Here is a 20,851-nt window from a genome sequence, read left to right as displayed (position 1 = left end):
AAAAAGTTGTTGTTGTGCAACCCTAGTAACTGTTTCACATTTTAGTCTTCATACTTGATCTAAATGAGATCATCTGTATGCTGCAAATTTACTGCAGTGTGAAAGTGATCTGTCACCACCCTAATGATGTGCTGTCTATGCTGCAGGCCTTCACCCCAGCCCTATGTCATGGCAAGTGGAGTCACCAAGTCGAGCACTTCCAATGGTTTACCTATGAAGGCACAGCTACAAATCATTGGTAAGTCTTTGTCTTACCAACTGCAATTTCAGGGTCCTGCTATTGTACATGCTGGCTCACTTTCACACTGTCATGGCTTACTGGGACACCGAAATATGGCGGAGCCATCGTTAACGTTATTAGTAACACCTGTGCTTATCCTACTATGACAAGTCAAAATGTCTGCTGTGACTACGGCCTATTGTGAGACCCTAAACTTTGTGCTCTGTGTGTCTTAATTGTGTGGTGATGTTTGTCCATCACTGCATTGCCTAAGTGACATCTTGATCTGGTCACTGGTGCTGCCTCACCAGCTAAAAAAAAGTTTGCACTGGTAAAATCCAGATTTCATAGCAGTCATGATCCCCTGTTCTGCTTTTTATTTAAAAGTCTGCCCTGTTCCTGAATTATTGTTTTCCTTCTTCTCTTTCTTTCTGCACCAACACTGACTGTCCACTGCACGGTTCCTTCTCCCTGTCTCCCTGTTTCAGTGCTATCAGCAAAACTAAAAGAGAACAAGAAAAACTGGTTTGGTCCCAGTCCTTATGTGGAAGTGACAGTCGACGGCCAGTCCAAGAAAACAGAGAAATGCAACAACACCCACAGCCCCAAATGGAAGCAGCCGCTCACTGTGTGAGTCAAAGTCTTGCCGGGATTACCAGCCCCATATGACATGTGATCACATATTTCTGATGATCAGAACTTAATTGTTCTGTTGCTAATCATAACAGAATTTTCGCTCCAGTCAAACTTATGTTTAAATCGTATGTAAAATGCAAATGTTCCGTCTGTTGTGCTGGAATTTGCCACATAGGACACAGAGTAAATGTTTGATTGTTCACAGAAAATATCTTTGAGGCAATTTATTAATCTTTGATAGACACCGTACCCCATGTGTTAAATGTTTCCAGTCTGCTAGTCCAGGCTGCTCAAAACAACCCAACATTATGTACAAAAGCGTACTTTTTCCTGTTTGTCTCCAGCACAGTTTTTATGTGAGTACACATTGAAGTTAAGTGTTGGAAAAGAAAAAGCAGCACTTAGCTTTTGTTTTTGTTATGTTAATAACTACTATCCTTTGGGGACAATCCATTATTGATACAGTACAAGAAATATTGGAGGTTTTTGAGGACAAGTAGTTACAGTATTGTCAGTAATAGCAGAATTTTGTAGTACTTTAAATGTGTTGAGAAACTTTTAAAGGAACCACATACTGTACCAATCAATATCTGTGCAGCTGGGTGAGGTACAGTTCAGCCAAAATGTACAAACACTTGAACAAGTCTGTTATAGTCTTGGTGTAATACACTGTCTGTTCATGGGATTGCTAATATTCTACAGAGTTTTAATTAAGGAATTAATGACACTATTATAGTTAGTTGGGGTTTAGCTTTAAAGGTGCCCTGCTACACATATTTCATTACTTTAATTTAATGTCTGAAGTTCTACCATGAGCTGAAAAAATGCCTTGGTCACCTTGTTTCAAGCCATTCTAGCATGGTATTGAAAGCCTGCAAGAAGGCTCAGCTTGATCTGTGCCAATTCTCATTAATAATTAACGACCTAAGCTGCTTGACTCTGATTGGCCATCGCTATCCTTGTACGTGCGTGTACGTGCGTGTACGTGTGTGTATGTGTACTGTTTGCCATTTCAAGTGATAGGCACTTGAGAGGAACATGGCAAACAGTGGTAAGAGAGGGTGTCCTGTTCATTTACAGGAATCCTGTTTCTTAATGTCTACTGTACATTCAGTGCGCTGGCACAACGTGACTTCCTGCAGTCCAACATATTAACACATCTGATGTCCTCTTAACTGTAGCATATACAGGATTGTCTGCTGTGCACAGTGACGTCCTTAATATAGAGTTCTCCTACTGTTTCTCTTGAACCCATAGGGGCCTAGTTATCATGTAACAAGTGTTTACTATGGGATTATATATCGACCTGAGCCCATGTGTCCACAAAGGTTTTTTTAGGGTGTTAGTTAAACAACTGCCATAGTGATGGTTAAAGACACTTGTCCTTGAATAGCTCCTGAACTTTGTCTGCACGTCTCTTTTACGACAGGACAAAGACGTGCTGCTCACACAGCCACAGTGGCTAAAGGATTACAAACTGCCAGCTGCTTTCACTTTTATGCCTGCAAAAATGTGTCACCCACTAAAGAGATTGCTTCGATAGACAAAACCTGCTGAAGTTCATTGTTTATCCTTGTTGCTATCAGTAGTACCACTTTTTTTCACAATATCATTTAAACAAAATGCTCATAAATTTGGATGGTGGTGGGAGTCGTTTCAAGCTAATACCATTTTTGTTTACGTTTTGTAAATTGTTATCAAGAGAATACAAGATAAAGTTTCCTGCTGAAATAGAGGAAATTGTGCTCACTGGAAGCCCACTGACCCTGGAGGGCTTCCTGTAATCAGGTCCTTAGTGGACGTCTGTCTTTCAAAAGTATCGATGCTTAGCACGTCTCATCTGAATTGTTTGTGTCAACAGGATTGTGACTCCATTCAGCAAACTGGTGTTTCGCGTCTGGAGCCACCAGACACTGAAGTCAGACGTGTTGCTAGGAATGGCCACGCTGGACGTCAGTGACACGCTCAAGTCCAACGACATGACAAGTGAGTGTATGACACACACACACACACACACACACACACACACACACACACACACACACACACCCACCACACCACAACACACCACACACACCACACCACACACACACACACACACACACACACACACACACACACACACACACAAACACAAACAAATGTTTGTTTCTTCTTTTTGGCCCACTTTGTACTATTGTCCTCACTGTTTTCTCTCACAACAATATGAGCAAACTCCCTCAGGATGTCCTGTGTGTGTGCATCTGTGCTGGAAACCACTGACATTTCATTAACACACACACTGTACGTTACTGTATGTTTAGAGATGTGTAATAAGGCACACATTGGTCCCAGATGAAATTCATTCAAACACTATTCAGAAATATTTGATTACCTGCCGTCTGCAATGTAGGTAGATGATTCATTTCCAGTGGACATATTTCATGAATTAACAGCACCACACACATTCCTCTCTTGTTTATTGTATTAAGATACATTTACATCCTGGGTTGTCATTTTGCAAACAGTGTATTAGAAATGCATTTTCATTTTGTATTCTCCTGGATGAGTGTGGGCCAGTTTCAACAATCTTTGTCCAGAGGATGTGTACAGTTGTTAAGGCTAACCAAACCCATGCTGACTCTTCTCCACTTCCAACTAAACTAAGATTAATGATACAAGGCCATCCTCTGTTTGATCTCAGAGACCTGCAGTGTGTACAAAGACATCACGTGTCATGATGAAATGGTGTAGGTAGATTAGTACTCGGAGCTGGAGTGCCAGGTGACACTAATTCAAACATTGTTTTTTTCACAATGTTTAGGGAAAATCTTTGTCCAATATGATCTTTATTTTGTTTTGGTTTCTTTCATAGTTAATGGGGGTTTCCTTGATTTTCCCCTTGAAAGCTTTTTTTTGTCCTTTTTTTTCCTAGCCCCGCTTATTACCACCAGCTACCCACTTATTATAAACTGCTGTCGCAACTGCCATATGAAAAAGATTTGTTATAATAAAACTGTTTGGGTCTGTCAAGGCCTCTGTTAAAAATCAGACAAACCTAAAATACAGTATATTAAACCCAAAGACCTGCAAACCTAAAAAAGTATTTATAGATGTGGTTTATATGATGTTTTCAGAGTAATAAGAAAATGAATCAATAAGGCACTCCACTTAACATTCCTGAAAGAGGCTGCTGTTTTTTGTCCTCCCGTTTTTGCCCTTTTGAGGTTTTGGGGCTGATTATCTTTGGCTTGTTTCTCATAAAGACCATTCAATCCTATCTGATCATTATTTATGCATGCATGGACAGAAACCGCGGATCATGCAATGTTGTGGTGTTCCTTTTATTTTCATAATTTAAACCGTCTTAACACTGAGCTGCTGTGTAAAATACCACTGGTGTTGTTGTACAGTGGTGACACGGAAAATATACAATGAACTTTTTTTAGTTTTTTGTATCCGTAAGTTACTAGGATGTGACACATTATAGGCCACTGATAGGTAACTTAAAGTGATTATATGTAACTTGTTTCTGAAACTGTAATGTTCCATCTGATGATTATAAATTATCCGTGAAAGCAAACAAGACTAACATTAAAAAGAACGCTATTTTTATATAGTTTTATTAATGCCTCTGCCCGGGTCCAATTTTTCCTGCAAAGTCAGAAAATGATTTACGGCAGGTAGAAGGCGCTACAGAGCACACATTCTGACGGGTCACAGATTTCGGGGTGAACACCGGAAAAGCCTGTGTTAGTGAGTATGTGAAAGTAGTAATTGTATACCAATACTGGGTCAGGGCCATCCCAGGAAAGAAGGAAAGTAAACAAAGAACAACTAAAAGCTCAAAGGGAAAGTGAAAGACTACGGGCAAAATCCAAGTCCCACCTGGTCAGGCTTTCAACAGATGGAGACAATTATGATATTTTAACTGATTCAAAAACGTCCTCGAATTGGCCCTTTGGTATGTTTTTCATTCATAAAAAAACTTTAGATTGCGTGATGTGGTTATACGTCATTACTGGAACACGTACTGGAAGTTACATATAACCACTTTAAGTTATTATTACCTCCACCAAGGAGGTTATGTTTTCGGTTTGGTTTGTATTTAAAAACTACTAGCCCAAATTAAAGAAACTTGGTGGAAGGGTGTAGCATTGGCCAAGGGAGAACCCTTTACATTTGGAGCAGATACGAATCACGGAGCAGATACACAGTATTTTTCAATGTGAGATAGGGGATGGCTTTGGCGATCCCCCATTTGGTTTCCTAAAGGAAACAACTATTTTTGAATTGCCACTGTATTTTGATTTGTATTTTGACTTTGTTGAAGTTTAAAGGGCTAATGCGTCTGTCACTGATTGGCTCAAGTTATGCTTGTGTTATTATTATCGGCAGACAGTGTATTTCAGTTGTCATGCTCTTACTCGGACCATCTTATATTTTTGTCGTCTCAATGCAGTCTCGGAGGTGGTACAGACCTTGCAGCTGTGTGCAGACAGAGACATGTCAGATGTGGTTGGGGACCTGTCTGTCTGCCTGGACGGCATGACGGTCAACGCCGAGATGTTCGCCGCGGCCGAGGCCGACCATCACAGTGAGTCTCACAAGAGCCACAAGCTGAACTGAGTTTACATCAAAACCATCTTTGGAGTATTGCAAGTTGCGGTTTAAAAAATAGTTATTCTTCACATACTTCATTTATGTTGTGTGTTTTTACTTTAGGTACATCAAATGGGGAGTCACCGCAACCCAATGGGGATCATGTCATAAGGTACAGTAGATTCTTTTTCTGTTTTCCTTCATTTAGTTTCACTAGCATCACATTTCAGTTTTTTTTGGGTGCCTTATCTCTGTCAACCCTTCCTCCTAACAGGCGGAGTCGGGACAGCTCCCCAGCTGTGGACGCTGTAGAGCACAGGTCTTCTCCCAGTGGCCAGAGGTCAGCCAACAGCACAGGCTCTCCTTCAGTGTCATCAGGGGGCTCGAGGCCTCTGCGACCCCCCAGGCCCTCTAGACCTCCTCCTCCAACCCCGCGTAGACCCACCTCTTCACCAGGTCAGACATTTACTGCCGGAAGTTTCCTTTCACATAGATCTGTTCTAGACACTAGGCTTGTTCGAGATGAGCTACGCCTCACCTGTAAAGTGGATGAGAGCAGGCAGCGGCAGCTGGGGCCGGTGACAAAAAGCCGCAGTCAAGAATGACAGTTTACAGCTGTTTCCATCAGCATTCAGTCTAAACAGGAAGTCAAAGAAACATTTGTATCCTGTAAGGTCCGATTTATTAAAATGTTACCAAACCCATATATCCGCTTGTACACTGTCTCCAGTTGTTTTTATTATGAGTTAAAATGCTCTGTAGGCGATTTGGTGCTGATGTTAATATACCACAGGCTGTAGATGATCCGTAATCTGAACAAATTTAGTCTCTGACTTCTAAACATCATCATCAGCCACACAATGATCACAGAATAAGCCTTCAAATCAGACAAATGGTAATTAAATTCCCTCCAATTCAAAAACAGATAAAAAATTTATATAAAACGTCATATTGAGTCGATACTGAACCAATTAGCTGAGAGCCAGGCGTTTCCCATCATGCCCTGTGTTTGCAGTCGGTGGAAAGCAACTGCATCGGCTAGCTCAAAAACCTGCGGCTACTTTGGTCTCATGAGGTTTGTGTGCGTGACGTCCGAGCAAGTCTGACACAGATCTAACCAGCATGCATTGGGCGGCGATCGCCGGTGATTGAATATGTGCAGGCGCGGCTCATCTCGAACAAGACTACTTTTCAACTTAAAGTGCTCTCCTTCGTTAACTCTCAGTGATGTCTTATTTTCTCAGCACCTTCCAGTAATGGCTCTGCACCAGCTGATGGCAGCGATAGTCAGTCTGGTTCTGATACACCAGTACGTACACCAGCCTCAGCACCCTCACCAGCCCCAGAATCAAATCCTTCGACAGGCTCAGACACAAACTCCACACCGGCCTCCAGCTCTGGAGCTGCTGCAACCAGACAGCCGGCCAGCAGCATCACCCCTGCTGTCATCCCAAGAGTCCCCGCTGTCAACGCTGTGCCGTTGCCCCCTGGGTTAGCTCTCTTTTTGCAATATTTGCAGAAGAACTGAGAGGATTGTTTTAGATAAAGAATACTCAAAATGTTTGACAGAAATGTCACTTATGCAAGATTATTGTGTCATGAACATGATCGAGTGACCAGTATTATCTGATCTCCCAATGTCTCACTGAGCAATAGTTGTATTACAGAGCCCAAGCCAAACAACTGAATATGTTTTGCTGCCTTGTAGAGACAAAGAAACACAGGAGAAAGACAGGAGTACAAGCTCCACAAAAAAAAAATCATCAACAAAAAGTTCAAGAAGAGAACAAATTCATTAATCACATGAGGATTAGTGTGTTGCAAAGAAATGAGTCATCTTTGAGCAAAAAATAGAAAAATAGAAGCCATGTATGGATAAATGGAGTGTGTGTGCACATTTAGAGCACTAGAGTGTATGAGTGTGAGGACAACAATGAAGACTGTGGGCCTACACGTTGGTTTGGTTTAGATATCACATCAAACCACTAAAGATCTGTAAGACAATATCTAAAGACAAAATGCATGTGAGGGAAGAGAGAGGTTTTGAGACTTTTGAGACGTAGCATATTGTTGTTGTTATTATTATTATTATTATTAGATAAAGGTGACACGTTACCTTTTTTGTCTGTAGAAAACAACACCGATGTGTCTGAACATTACTGTTGTTGTGACTAATTCCGCCTTTTCTTGTTTTCTCAATCTTTGGTTTCAGTAAGGCTATTATTCCTTAAATACCTTTTGAGCTGGTTTAGTGACGTCATTGTGACATCGTGACCTTCCCTGGCTTTTTAATAGCACTTGTAGCGGCATGACTCATGTTGTGATAGCTGTTTTCAATCCATACATCATCTAAATGGCTGGGGCCGAGCACCATTACCTAATGCCCTCAACTTTTATTGCCATTGTTTTATCTAGGTGGGAGCAGAGGGTGGATCAGAACGGCAGGTTGTATTTTGTCGATCACGTGGAAAAGAGAACAACGTGGGAACGCCCTGAACCACTTTCCCCGGGGTAACAAGTGCTTCCCTTTTTTATTTTATTTTTTTACAAGACACAGATGGTACTTTAGTTTAAAGCAGTGGTCTTCAACCTTTTTAGACCAAGAACCACTTTAGCTGTAAGAGAGAGAAGGGGCCCCCTACTACATATATTGTATATTTTATGATGTACATTCTTTATAAATGTAAAGATGTTTTAATGTTAAACATACGTACATGTGGAAGGTACAGTGAATCCTTAAGCTTAACTGTATCTGTGGGTGGCGACCTTAACCTATACCTATCATCAATGTTATGTCAATTAAATGTTTTTTTTCCAAGAATAGTCAGTTTTTTAAAAATCTTGAGCTAATAATAATATGTAGGATTCAAATCAATGGGTATTTTCAGACATTTTTTTTTTTTTTTTATTGTGGGAAAAAGATTATCATACAATAATTTGGTGGCCATCACCTTGTCAAACTCTGAGGACCCGCCTTTGAAGATCTCTGGTTTGATGTGTTTTGGAATATATTAAAAGGATAGAATCTATTTTTAGATTGAACAAGCGGATAGCTCCATCCTATTGCATGCATTTATGAATTACAGTAGCTGCTGTCCACTGTTCCTGCATCCACCAACTTGGATATTTTCTCACACAAATCATCTAACTAGCAGTTTTGCTCGCCACACCTCCTCATCCGAATGAATTGGCAAAGATACTGGCAGAAAGACAGTATTGCACTTGATCAGTAACTACCTGTGGAGTCTTGTTTGCATCTAATGCTTGCCTGAGCACAAGGATGCACATGTCATGAGGGTGACAGGTTCATCCTGCAGTTGGTGTCAGTAACATGCCAATAAACATTAAATGCAAACATAAATGCCACAGATAAATATAATTATACAGGCAGTTTTTCCTGTTAGGACTGTCTCTTCAAATTCTACAGAGGAGTTAGATACAAATACAGATATTAAAATGCTGCAAAAGTCCAATCACTGGGGCCTCTGTATTTTTCTTTCTTTGGCTGGACTGCCTTGGGTAATGTGCTGAGAGCTGTATTCCACATCTACCACATTGATCATTTACTTTGTTTTATTTTCTCCCAACCAGTTGGGTAATGCGGATCCAATTGATTGCGTTTACCATAGCAGTATATTTTAACCCTACTTTTCTTTAAAAATGTGCTCTTTTTTTTTTTCTCTTTCTTGACATGACTGAATATCAGATATGTTAGTTGTACGTATTGTACAAGTTTTATACAAAATTTAGATTCTTAAACTCCAGTAGCAATTTAGATTTAAAATCACTGAGCAAGAGTAATTGGTTTAAATAATTCATAACGATTTTGAGATGCTTATGTTTTTAGCCAGTCTACCCTTACTCACCCTCACGCAGTTTTCTCCTCGTGTCATTTGTTTTCAGCTGGGAACGTCGTGTCGACCAGATGGGGCGGGTCTACTTTGTCGATCACATGACGCGAACCACCACGTGGCAGCGTCCCACAATGGAGACGGTGCGTAACTACGAGCAGTGGCAGCACCAGCGCAGCCAGCTACAGGGCGCCATGCAGCAGTTCAACCAGAGGTTCATATTTGGGGTGAGACTTCCGCTTTGTTGTGAGATAATACATGTACTGCTATCAATGCACACTGTAACCCAGTTACTGTTAATAGGCAGAAGAAGGTTCTGGTTTAGATAAAGTATTTATTTTTTTCCATTTCATGTTTATTTGAATAGGAAAATATGCTACAACATAGACATTTGTGCTACACATCTCCCATGTACAGCCTCACAGCATTTATAGCTATTGATCATTTCCAATGCCCGTCCCTAGAAGGGCTTTTAAACGGTTATATTTGTCATTAAATCTGACTTCTCTCTCATAAGGTTCCTTTAACCAAAGTAACTCCATTTTATTTGTTTGTGCATCAACTCACAACACATTGTAGTTGTCCTTTTTAGTACTTTTTTATTCACATGAATGAGTCTGATTCTCTGCTGTGCAGCTACAAGACCAGGGCTCAGCCACTCAGAATAAGGATTTTGATCCTCTTGGGCCTCTGCCACATGGATGGGGTAAGACTGTCTTAAATACACAGGCATCATTTAACCTGCTACAGTTAACATTCACCATTTATTTCATTGCTGAGACTTCACTGAGATTGTATTCCTGTTTACTAATGTGTCAAAATACCATATTACCTTTCCTTTAAGAACTTAGTCAAGGAGTTTCTTGTGTGTTTAAGACGAGTAGCTTTCAACAATGAGTTCCAGCAACTGTGTAACTCAGAATTGCCATTTGCTTCTGAGCGGTCTACTTGTCTTACAGCCCTGTTAATACACAAGGATACCTCCAGACGTTTGACATTGCATAACTTTCTGTTAAACTGTAGGTGTATGTATGAGTCCTTATCTTTGGTTATGACAGAAACATTTGACTATTTATAGAATATTCATAACAACAGCCAATGCAGGAGAATGTACCTTGTTTTACAAATAAAGTAGTTGGTGTCAAGTCTCACTTCAAATGGTAAAATATAACAAACGTACAACAGGAAGTACTTTATTTTAATACACAATGGGGATGATGAAGTACATGAAGTAAGGCTACTACAGGGGGTGTGGGGGAAATTATAGCATCCCTCCAAACCTCAAATTATTTAAGTTAAATGACTTAGTGGGCACCCTAAATGACACTTTTTTTATAAGTGTATACAAGTTGCATAATAGACTAATTGCTATGTTTTTTGATCTGTTTTGTTACTACTTTTCAGAGAAGAGAACAGACACGAATGGCAGGGTTTATTTTGTACATCATTCTACGCGGACAACACAGTGGGAGGACCCACGAACACAGGGGTTAGTTTGCATGTTCCACTGCTGTCCTTTAAGATAACCTGCTAATCAGATGAAAATGGAGCATTTTGCACTATACTTGCATATGCCAGTCATTTGTTTGCTTTATGATTTTAGAAATAAAAAAAATAAATGTTAATCTTATCTATTTTTTTAGTGTGCTGAATGAGAAGCCACTTCCAGAGGGCTGGGAGATGAGGTTCACTGTAGATGGCATTCCCTACTTTGTAGACCACAACAGAAGAACAACCACCTACATTGACCCTCGCTCTGGAAAATCCTCACTGTAGGTCCTCACACACTATTAGGTTTTCTACCTCCTTAAAATGTTGAGACTCGAGAATTGCACAGCAGTATTACTTTTTAACTTAAAGGAGCATCAAGTTAGCTTTGCTGACCATTTGATAATAACTAGCATCTATTATAAAAAAAATTAACGACGTTCTAGCACAGCTTCCAACCACTGGTTTTGGAATAATCAAGACAGGTTTAGAGGAAGTGGGTACGTAAACAAAAAGTTAAATTATAACAGTGTCATTAAATAACATGAATGATTGAATAAATTAAATAGGTTATTACTGTAGTTTTCTTTTTATGTGATAGAAAAAAAATCGTAAAACTCATATACTACTAGCTCCTTACTATGTAACTATTAGACCTTGAAAACATCTTGTTGGGGCAGAGTGTCTATAACATTCTGGCATTAGTCATTCCTGCACTTCTGCATGCCAGAGATGAATGAGTGATGTGTGTTTCCACCCAGAGAAAATCATAGAGTGCTTGAGCCATTGTTATGAATGAACTTTTAAAAATGAACGGAAAGCTGGTGTTAAGACAAAACATTTACTTGATCCAAATAGGGGTTTAATTCTCTTTCAGATTATTTTAATCAACCCAAAGTATTTTGCTTGTATTAGCTTCTTATTTGACACTAACCTTATTGAACATACAGCACCAGCTAGCTCTATTCTCCTAGGTAGTTCTATTTATGCAGAATGAGTCACTGTCTCTGAAATCCCTCTCTATGTTAGAACTCGTGACGCAGTATCCTGATATGACTAATGGGCCACCTAGGTTCTTACAGTTTCGTTCGTCATTCCCACAGGTGTAACACCCTTAGTTGAGTCATGGTAATGTCATTTATGTATAACATGACTTGAGAGTAATTTCTATGCTTTGGTTCCAGTGGCGCAAAGTGTGTGTTTGCGTGCGTGCGTGTGTGTGTGTAACACAATAAGAGTCATTGCTTTTTCCCCCTTGTAGTGAAAACGGACCTCAGATCACCTACGTTCGAGACTTTAAAGCCAAAGTACAGTACTTCAGATTCTGGTGCCAGGTAAGAGTGCGGCACACAAATCCAGTCCGATCACGGTGCCTGTGCGATAACAATGTGTTTTTATTTCTCAGCTAAAAGCACATTTGACCACTAAATGTTTCTGACATTTCCCCTTTTCTCCAGCAACTGTCATTGCCTCAACACATCAAGATCACCGTAACCAGAAAAACCCTGTTTGAGGACTCCTTCCAGCAGGTAAAGTGGCCCACAAGTCACACAGAGCTCACTGAACTCTGGGAAAATTTGCTTTACCACTCCAATCATTGCCTTGTCTAGTATTTAGAGGATGTGCCTGCTATACCTCTAGCTAAAGTGGTGTTGTCTCTGTCGCTATACTTTCACAGTGGAATTTTTAATCTGTGTATTTTATCTCCAAAAACGTTTAATTATGTCATCGTTTTAACCTTTGTCAATAACACAGCATTTTAGAATGGTACATTTTTAATGCTACAGGGATGGGGGTGTAGTTGTACAATATTTTCAAAGTTACTTAGTTTAGCCGGCTTGAACATAACTAATAGAGGAATACACTGTCACAAGGGTAAGTGCAGGGAGTAAATTAAGAAGCAGATACATTTTCTTTATCAAAGCAATGAGCCAGACCTGTTGCGTGCACCATTTTGGGCTTTACAGTTTTTCTCAGTTGCTTTGGCACAAACGTTGAATGAAAATCTTAAATTCCCAATCAGCCTGGGCGGCTGTGGGGAGGGTCCATGGCGTGCACCTTCAAGATACTGTTGCGATGTTTGGTTAAAGAAGAGAGGAACTCCATTCTTGGAGCCGCTCTGACTGCCTCTCTGACCGCTGCGATATCGATCCGTCTGAACAACCAGACCGTTTCGCGGCAACCATGCGTGCCTTTGGCACCGCTCCGACCTGGCTGACTGCATAAAACCTGTTTTACTGTTGTATTACAGTGACAGCATCACCAATCTATCATTACCTTGTCTCTATTTTAGATAATGAGCTTCAATGCTCAGGATCTGCGGAGGAGACTATGGATCATCTTCCCAGGAGAAGAAGGCCTTGACTACGGAGGCGTGGCCAGGTAGTTAAAATTGCTCAGCATACATGGTTGTAAATGTGTACGTGTACATAGTAAATAAAGTGTTATAGTATTTTGTCAATTACATCTTTATTGTAGTTGCTGTGGTCCTCATTAACTATTTGGATATTTTGTAACCGGTGATTTAGAGTTTTTTTGCTACTAAATTCTAAGGTAATGTTTGTCTTTACCACAACCTCTAAAACCGAAATCTCCATTAGATATTTTTTTTGAGAGGATGATTTTTGTTAGCTTTTGTTAAATGATTTTTCTGAAATGTATTCCTACTTTTGGCTCAGTAGTGGACTTCTGTAGTGTATGTTCCTGAATTCTGATATTGGATTTACCTGATCCATTTGCAAAATTTCTTGTATACACTGTTTACACTGTTTATGTAAATCTACACTAAATGACATTTTTCCCTACTTTTTAATATGTATGTATGTATGTATGCATGCATGTATGTATGTATGTATGTAGCAAGCTGATGGCTGGTTAGCTATGTGGCTCTTGTCTCATTTCTGTGGTTTCCTCTTTTACAGGGAGTGGTTCTTCCTGTTGTCCCATGAAGTTCTGAACCCCATGTACTGCCTGTTTGAATATGCCGGTAAAGATAACTACTGTCTCCAGATCAACCCTGCCTCTTACATCAACCCGGACCATCTCAAGTATTTTAAGTTCATAGGACGCTTCATTGCCATGGTTAGTCGTTTCTTTATATTAATTATTATGGCCAGAAAGATGATTGTAAGAGTAGTTGGGGTTTTGCACTGGACAGAGTACAACAAGTAAGCAGCGTTTGTTGTTGTCCCTCAGGCTCTTTTCCATGGCAAGTTCATCGACACTGGTTTCTCACTGCCTTTTTACAAGCGCATCCTAAACAAGCCATTGGCCCTCAAAGATCTGGAGTCAATAGACGAGGAGTTCTACAATTCTCTCATGTGGATCAAGTGAGTATACAGAGCCACGTGGACAGCAGTTTGAGAGATGTGCTAGTCTACTTATAGAGCAAGTTACATTAAATAAGTCTATATCCTAGATGTTTCACTTCCAGGATTGCACTGTTGCAACCTGAAAATCCGCCGGATTTCACTCTTTAGGCCGGATATCTGTTGCCTTGGGCTTTCTTTTTGTTGGAATTTTAAACTTCGGTCAATTTATGAGGACCACGGTTAACCTTTTCTCAGATCTCTGCAGTGTAAATCCAGACAGCTAGCTAGACTATCTGCCCAATCTAAGTTTTCTGTTGCACGACTAAAACAACTTTTAAACCTACGCATGTTCCACCAAAACAAGTTCCTTCCGAGCGGCACCGCTGCTTTTCTCTGTTGCTTTGCACCGCCCAAGACAATTGTGATACGTTTAAAGAAATGCCGATAAACCAGAGCACGTTTTCCTTCCATTCCCGAATGCCATGTGGAGTTGCCAGACACTCCTCCTGCTCCCTTTGGTAGAGGGTCCGGCAAAGCGAGACTTGTAAACTTTTTTTCATTTAATCCAATTTCATTGTACAACGCAGGGTCCACAATGAAATGCATTGGTTAGTCCCTTTAACAAAAACAGTAGTGCATTCTTGTAGTGAAGTTTTTGAATTTGCATCAGGAGGAATGTACACATCGGCAACAAAAACACAGATGAATTCTCTGGCCAGATCATCATTGAAGTTGGATGTCCTCAACTGGACACAACTTCTTCCCAATATGGTCTGCATTGAGTTGAAGTTAGTTTTAAGTTAGACTGACATTGATTTTTAATGTTGGTAGTCCCTAAATTAATTGCATCTGTGACATTTAAAGAAAAGCTTAGATTTCTCGGCTCCAACATCCAAAATACAGGGACTGGTTATATAAATCTGAAACTACCAGAAAAGCAGAAAATTAACTAAAAAAAAATAGATCTCTCTAATGTAGTAGTTCTGTCAAATGTCAGTTTGTTTACCATCTAATATCACCAATAATATAATTAGGTGCGATTAGAGCTTAGCATCTATGCTAACCAATTTCTCAGGAAAACCCTAAGCAGCTTTTCTTAAAAGGATGTCTAGTAGCAGTAGTGCCTCCATGAAGCCAGCTGTGATAAACAAGAGGCATGGTCAGAGGAGTCAGCAATGATGACATTACACATAATAGATCACTTTAATGCGAGGATTAGAGCTTTAAACGTGTTTGAAATGCTTTAAAAATATTAGATTTTGCTTTGTGGGCCAACTGTTTTTAATTGCACAGTCATTATCAGTAAGTCCAATCTGAACATAATTGGTTACAATTGTTAAAGAATTATTTAAGACCTAAGTTGCCCTCTCTGCTACAATTCTTCACATTTCTGCAACTTGTTAAATTTTAACCAACATGCTGTCAGTCTGCCATGTCTTTTCAAACCATTATTTTTTAGTGTAAGATGTATGAATGGATGACGTTCAGTGTTGGAACAGTCGTGCTGTAAATGTATGTACTACTCTTTAGGGATAACAACATCGAGGAGTGTGGACTGGAGATGTACTTCTCTGTTGACAAAGAGATCCTGGGGGAAATCTCCACCCACGAGCTGAAACCAAACGGAGGAGACCTCCCAGTCACTGAGGAGAACAAGGAGGAGTACATCAGGTGGATTATTGTCATTTTCATTAATGCCTTTTTAATTTAGTACATGCTAATTCAGGTCAACAATGTCAGGTTGATCATAATTCTTTCCACATGTTCATAGGTTAGAATGCAGTTTTATTTCCTGAAAATTAAGCACATAGTGAGCCTCAGTTGCACACTATAGCTTTAACACTATTTGATATGAATGGACATCTGTTACATTCAAGCCATTACCATATGAGTTGATACAAAGCTAATTAATGCAAATCTAATTAAGCCTATCAGCCTAACAGAACTCTTTGTATTTCTCAGTATGGCTATGTTTAGAAAACGTTGTAGTCTGGCAACTTTGAATGCAGAAGCTTAAGTAAAGAGAGGATTATTGCGACTAAGCTTCCTTCCATGGACACAGTATACACACAGCGATGCCAGAAAAGAGCAGAGAGCATCTTCACTGCTTCAATCTACTGTGCAATATTTATTCTAGTGACAAATGCAATATCCCCCCCCTAGTTCTCACTGATCCATTAACCTTAGGATAGTGTTTATATATTATAACACGTGTGTGTGTGTGTGTGTGTGTGTGTGTGTGTGTGTGTGTGTGTGTGTGTGTGTGTGTGTGGTGGTGTGGTGTGTGTGGGTGGGGGGTGTGTGTGGTGGTTGGTGGGTGTGTGTGTGTTTGTGTGGTGTGTGTGGTGTGTGTGTGTGTGTGTGTGGTGTGTGTGTGTGTGTGGGTGTGTGATTTTATTACCTATTTTAGGGCTAGTGCTTGAATTCAAGAGCCGACAATAATGTTTATGTGCCTGGACTGTTTGGTGTATGCACGACCTTGAATCTTGAAGATCACTACCTATGCTAAGGAGTCTATCATGTTTTCTTAATCCTCCATGTTTTCCTTGGCTACTAGCAACAGCGTGGAGGAGGGGGCAGGGGAGGTACGATGGCTTAGGTCAGGTGGATGCAACAACAGTGTTGTTGTCATTACTTAGAATTCCTCATGGGGAGACAGAAACTACGCACTATAGCTTTAATGTAGTTTTTGTGTTGTGAGTTTAATGAGATGGAGTGTAATATTTGTGTGTGTTTGTGCTTGCTTGCTGTGTCTTGCTCCGCAGACTGGTAGCAGAGTGGAGGATGTCCAGAGGAGTGGAAGAGCAGACACAGGCTTTCTTTGAAGGCTTCAACGAAGTTCTCCCTCAGCAGTACCTGCAGTACTTTGATGCTAAAGAGCTTGAGGTATGGATGAGCTGGAAACTCATCATTTGCGTGATACCCAAAGTGCTACAGGATGCATAGAAGAGACTGGAATGACATCTGGAATGCACATACTGCTCTGTACATTGAATTGGTGTTTTAATATTTAAAATCTCTGTCTCCAGGTGATGCTGTGTGGTATGCAGGAGATCGACCTTGCAGACTGGCAGAGAAACACTATCTACAGACACTATGCTCGAAGCAGCAAACAGATCGTCTGGTTCTGGCAGGTCGGTGTGCATCAGCAGCAGTCACCAATTTATTTTACTGTAGTGTACAGTAAGGATTTGATAAATACAACTCCAAATGAATCAAATGTGTTGTGAGCCTTGATATTTTCCAATTTAAACGTGTGAATTGCGTAATGCAGCACCTTCAAATAAAGATGCTAAAATATAAAAAGAAAATATGGCAACATTTTTTGGACAGTGTTTAAAAATAGACATTTTTGGGCGCCTGGGTAACTTACCTGGTAGAGCAGGCGCCCATATAAAGAGGTTTACTCCTCAGCCACGGCTCCACTTCGCCCTGCGGCTCTTTGCTGCATGTCATCCCCCCCCACCTCCTCTTTCATGTCTTCAGCTGTCCTATAGAAATAAGGCCTTTAATGCCTCCAAAAACATCACAACACAACAGACATTTGTAGTCACATCAGTTTGTTGCTTTTGAATTAAATTCAATAAGCAAATGACAGTTTTCCACTTTTTGTGTATACGTTTCACGAGCGCGTGCATGTTCGGAACGGGCTGATTGCTTGGTTCTAAGTATGCTTTTTTTATGCTTTTTTGGGGGGGGGGTTCACAGCTAAAATGATTTCCTAACCGTGACATCATCTAAAAAAATCACCAAAAAACAAGTTAATGACAACAGCAGTGCTGTGAGTTTGGCTTTGCTTTTCTGTACAGAGGCTGGTAGGGTTGGGTTTTCATTCGTAGCTGGTGAACCTCAATCAACCGTTTAGGGATGTAGCAACCTCCAACCCCCACTGCTGCACACACACACACACACATACACACACACACCTTGATTTATAGTTAGATGAAAAAAAGAAATTCCCTTGACCCATTTTTTCCTGCTCAGTCCCTTTTTAATTTATGATTTTGTTTATGATGTGAATAATTCATGTAAGTATAATGCATATTTGTGTCATTTGTCTGGTGACAGTTCAGTGTTTTAAACAGCATGCCACTTTGTCCTGCAGTTTATAAAGGAGATGGACAATGAGAAGAGGATGAGGCTGTTGCAGTTTGTCACCGGTACCTGTCGCCTGCCTGTAGGAGGCTTTGCCGACCTGCTGGGTAATAACTACATCACACGTCATTCTGTTTATTTACTACCGTGACTGTGAAATAGACACCATTTGTTTTGATACTTATGACAGTAAAAGTTTTAAAAGTGGAGCAGACTGAGCAGGAAACTTGAAAGGCTATGTATTTGTGGGATTTGATTATGTTTGTCCCAGTTTCTTTGAACTGTACTGGTGATTCTGAGTTAAATTAACCATGATCATTAAAGCTCCTACTGACCTGTGCTTACAGGAAGCAATGGTCCCCAGAAGTTCTGCCTTGAGAAGGTGGGGAAAGAAAACTGGCTTCCCAGAAGCCACACGTGGTGAGTTCATGCAAACTACAGCATAGGGTCTTGTATGATGCTCATTCTGAAGAAGAAGAGAATAAGTCCAATGCCAAGCTGAAATGCAGTATTTACTTGTTATTTTTTACTTTCCCAGCTTCAACAGACTGGACTTGCCACCCTACAAGAGCTATGAGCAACTGAAGGAGAAGCTGATGTTTGCCATCGAGGAGACGGAAGGCTTTGGACAGGAGTGAGAGAAACCAAGTTTGAATAGTGGGTGCAGCAGTCTGAAGGAATATAGACCACCAGAGTTCAAATCAGGGAGCCTCTTCAGAAAAAAAGCGGGTGTTTTATCTGTTTCTGCTCATGCATGCATGCACACACCTGTATGGTACTTCTATGGGTGTGTGTGTGAGACTGTTGCCTGCATGTTGTTGCAAAGGAGCTGGGATTTGCGTCTACGCCATGCTCGCAGCAGGCCTCTCAATGCTTTATTGGTACGTGGAAATTTTGTATTCTTTTAAACCAAAACACAGAAGGTGCTCCGAATCTCTCAGAATGTGTGGCAAATCATGCATGGGATCCTGAAAACTCACCCTCCGTTACCACCTGTTTTAATGGGACTGCAATAGTTTGTCCTCCCCGCACATAATCATCATGCGATGGCAACAGGGTGGCCTTGAAATCTCAACCAGAAGGGTCACAGGTTGTAACGGTAACGTCTCCTCAAGGTGTCTTTGATTAGCTGATTTATTCTTATTAAGTTTCTCTGCATTAAAGCATTTGTCAGTGTTTATTTTAAGGCGAGATTAAGAGGGTGTGCTTATTTTTAAGGGTTAAGTTTCACCAAAAAGCTTACTTTGTTGCTCTCAGATTGTTTGTTGCATCCACTTTTAGCATCATCCACATTGTCATTCCCCATCATATCCTCAAATCTCTCATACTTTCATCTGCATATCTACTCTTGACTAAAGTGGGTCTTGTTTTTTTTCTTCTTTTTTTCTTCTTTTTTTAAGTAACATGTGACAATATAAGATGATAGCTATGTCAGAGTGAATTTATAAAGAGTGCCCCAAAATATTGCTAAACTAACAGATGATCTTGGTGCTGCAAAGAGGCATCATGCCTAATATAAAACACAAGAAAGAAAGTGTTTGTGTTCCCAGTTCTATAGTATGTGATCTACAAATCACCTAATTGTGAAAAGTGTTGTAGCTTCCATTATTTATGGTGGTGGCAAATGTGGCAGACAGACCCTAGTTTTATAGGGCCGTAGTTTTGACGTGATGGGGTATGGGAAATCTTGGATTAGAGTATTCTGGGAGTACTTTATAAATTATTCATCTTAATATTGATTTAAGATTTATTTAACACCTTCCTTAATTCTAATTCATTGGGGGATCTGAAGAAATCCATTTGGGATAAAGTATTTCAATATATTTGTGTATTTAGTACTCAAGATGTACTTGACTTAATGTATCAGAACTTTAAAAATGATGACTAAACGCAAAAACCAAGTGAAAAACACCAAGTGCAAGTCAAACTAAATCTTAAGTTTAGGTGAAATCCTTGAATAACATTTTGAATACTTACTTTGCATAAACAACTGCTTGTAGCTCCTAATACACATGTAGCATTTAAAGGTGAGTTATGGTAATTACCATATTTTAACTTGTCTTGCCCCACAGCCATCCACAAAATGAATGGGGAAAAATAAATAACGCTCTTAGGAATTTAATAGTCTCTTTCAAAAAAGATGCAGTGTGATATTTAAAAGTTGTGTCTTCCCTTTTACACTTGAAGGAACTTTTATATTTTCCCCTCGTAGCAGTCAAAATTCCATTTTCATTTTGTTTTACAAAGAACTTGCTTCAAAATTAAGGTCTGAAACAAAGTGAAACTGTGTTTGGGTAGGTGTTACATTTTAAAGTGCCCATATTATGCTCACTTTCAGGTTTATATTTGTATTTAGAGATTATATCAGAATAGGTGTACATGGTTTATTTAACAAAAAAAAACATTTATTTGTCTTTTCACCCTGTGGGTTGAGCGCATTGAGTGTTTTAGCTACAGAGTGAGGCATCACACTTCTGTACCATCTTTGTTGGGAGTCGCACATGCACAGTAGCTAGGTAAGGACTACTAGCCATTCAGAAGCAGAGTATGAGAGAGTGCCATTGTAACGTGTGTTACAAAGTGACAAGTGTTTGTCACGGAAGTAAATGCTGGACTACAAAAGAGCAGTTTGTGAACAGTGTATTCTGTTGGAGATGGTAAGTCCCTTT

General features: G+C 40.1%; 1 protein-coding gene across 3 annotated transcripts in view; it reads left to right on the top strand.

The window, feature by feature from the left end:
• itchb (itchy E3 ubiquitin protein ligase b) overlaps positions 1-20,175 on the top strand; it is a 25,192-nt gene extending 5,017 nt beyond the window's left edge. Inside the window, exons 2-24 of one of the 3 annotated variants that reach the window (XM_032520842.1) lie at positions 147-238; positions 709-850; positions 2,718-2,842; positions 5,298-5,432; positions 5,561-5,609; positions 5,712-5,893; positions 6,682-6,928; positions 7,853-7,948; positions 9,341-9,515; positions 9,925-9,994; positions 10,693-10,777; positions 10,932-11,060; positions 12,038-12,110; positions 12,234-12,305; positions 13,070-13,158; positions 13,698-13,857; positions 13,972-14,105; positions 15,618-15,758; positions 16,853-16,973; positions 17,117-17,221; positions 18,193-18,289; positions 18,530-18,602; positions 18,721-20,175. In XM_032520842.1, coding sequence (XP_032376733.1) covers positions 169-238; positions 709-850; positions 2,718-2,842; positions 5,298-5,432; positions 5,561-5,609; positions 5,712-5,893; positions 6,682-6,928; positions 7,853-7,948; positions 9,341-9,515; positions 9,925-9,994; positions 10,693-10,777; positions 10,932-11,060; positions 12,038-12,110; positions 12,234-12,305; positions 13,070-13,158; positions 13,698-13,857; positions 13,972-14,105; positions 15,618-15,758; positions 16,853-16,973; positions 17,117-17,221; positions 18,193-18,289; positions 18,530-18,602; positions 18,721-18,820 — 2,670 coding nt within the window. In that variant the 5' untranslated portion in view covers positions 147-168 and the 3' untranslated portion in view covers positions 18,821-20,175. The remainder of the gene's footprint in view (positions 1-146; positions 239-708; positions 851-2,717; positions 2,843-5,297; positions 5,433-5,560; positions 5,610-5,711; positions 5,894-6,681; positions 6,929-7,852; positions 7,949-9,340; positions 9,516-9,924; positions 9,995-10,692; positions 10,778-10,931; positions 11,061-12,037; positions 12,111-12,233; positions 12,306-13,069; positions 13,159-13,697; positions 13,858-13,971; positions 14,106-15,617; positions 15,759-16,852; positions 16,974-17,116; positions 17,222-18,192; positions 18,290-18,529; positions 18,603-18,720) is intronic. The other 2 variants (XM_032520843.1, XM_032520844.1) reach the window with 2 other exon arrangements.
• The last annotated feature ends 676 nt before the right edge of the window (positions 20,176-20,851 follow it).

Source organism: Etheostoma spectabile, chromosome 7, assembly GCF_008692095.1.
Source record: "Etheostoma spectabile isolate EspeVRDwgs_2016 chromosome 7, UIUC_Espe_1.0, whole genome shotgun sequence".
Classification (NCBI taxonomy): Eukaryota; Metazoa; Chordata; class Actinopteri; order Perciformes; family Percidae; genus Etheostoma; species Etheostoma spectabile.
Note: the sequence above shows the minus strand (reverse complement) of the source record. Positions and strands in the feature narration are given on the sequence as shown.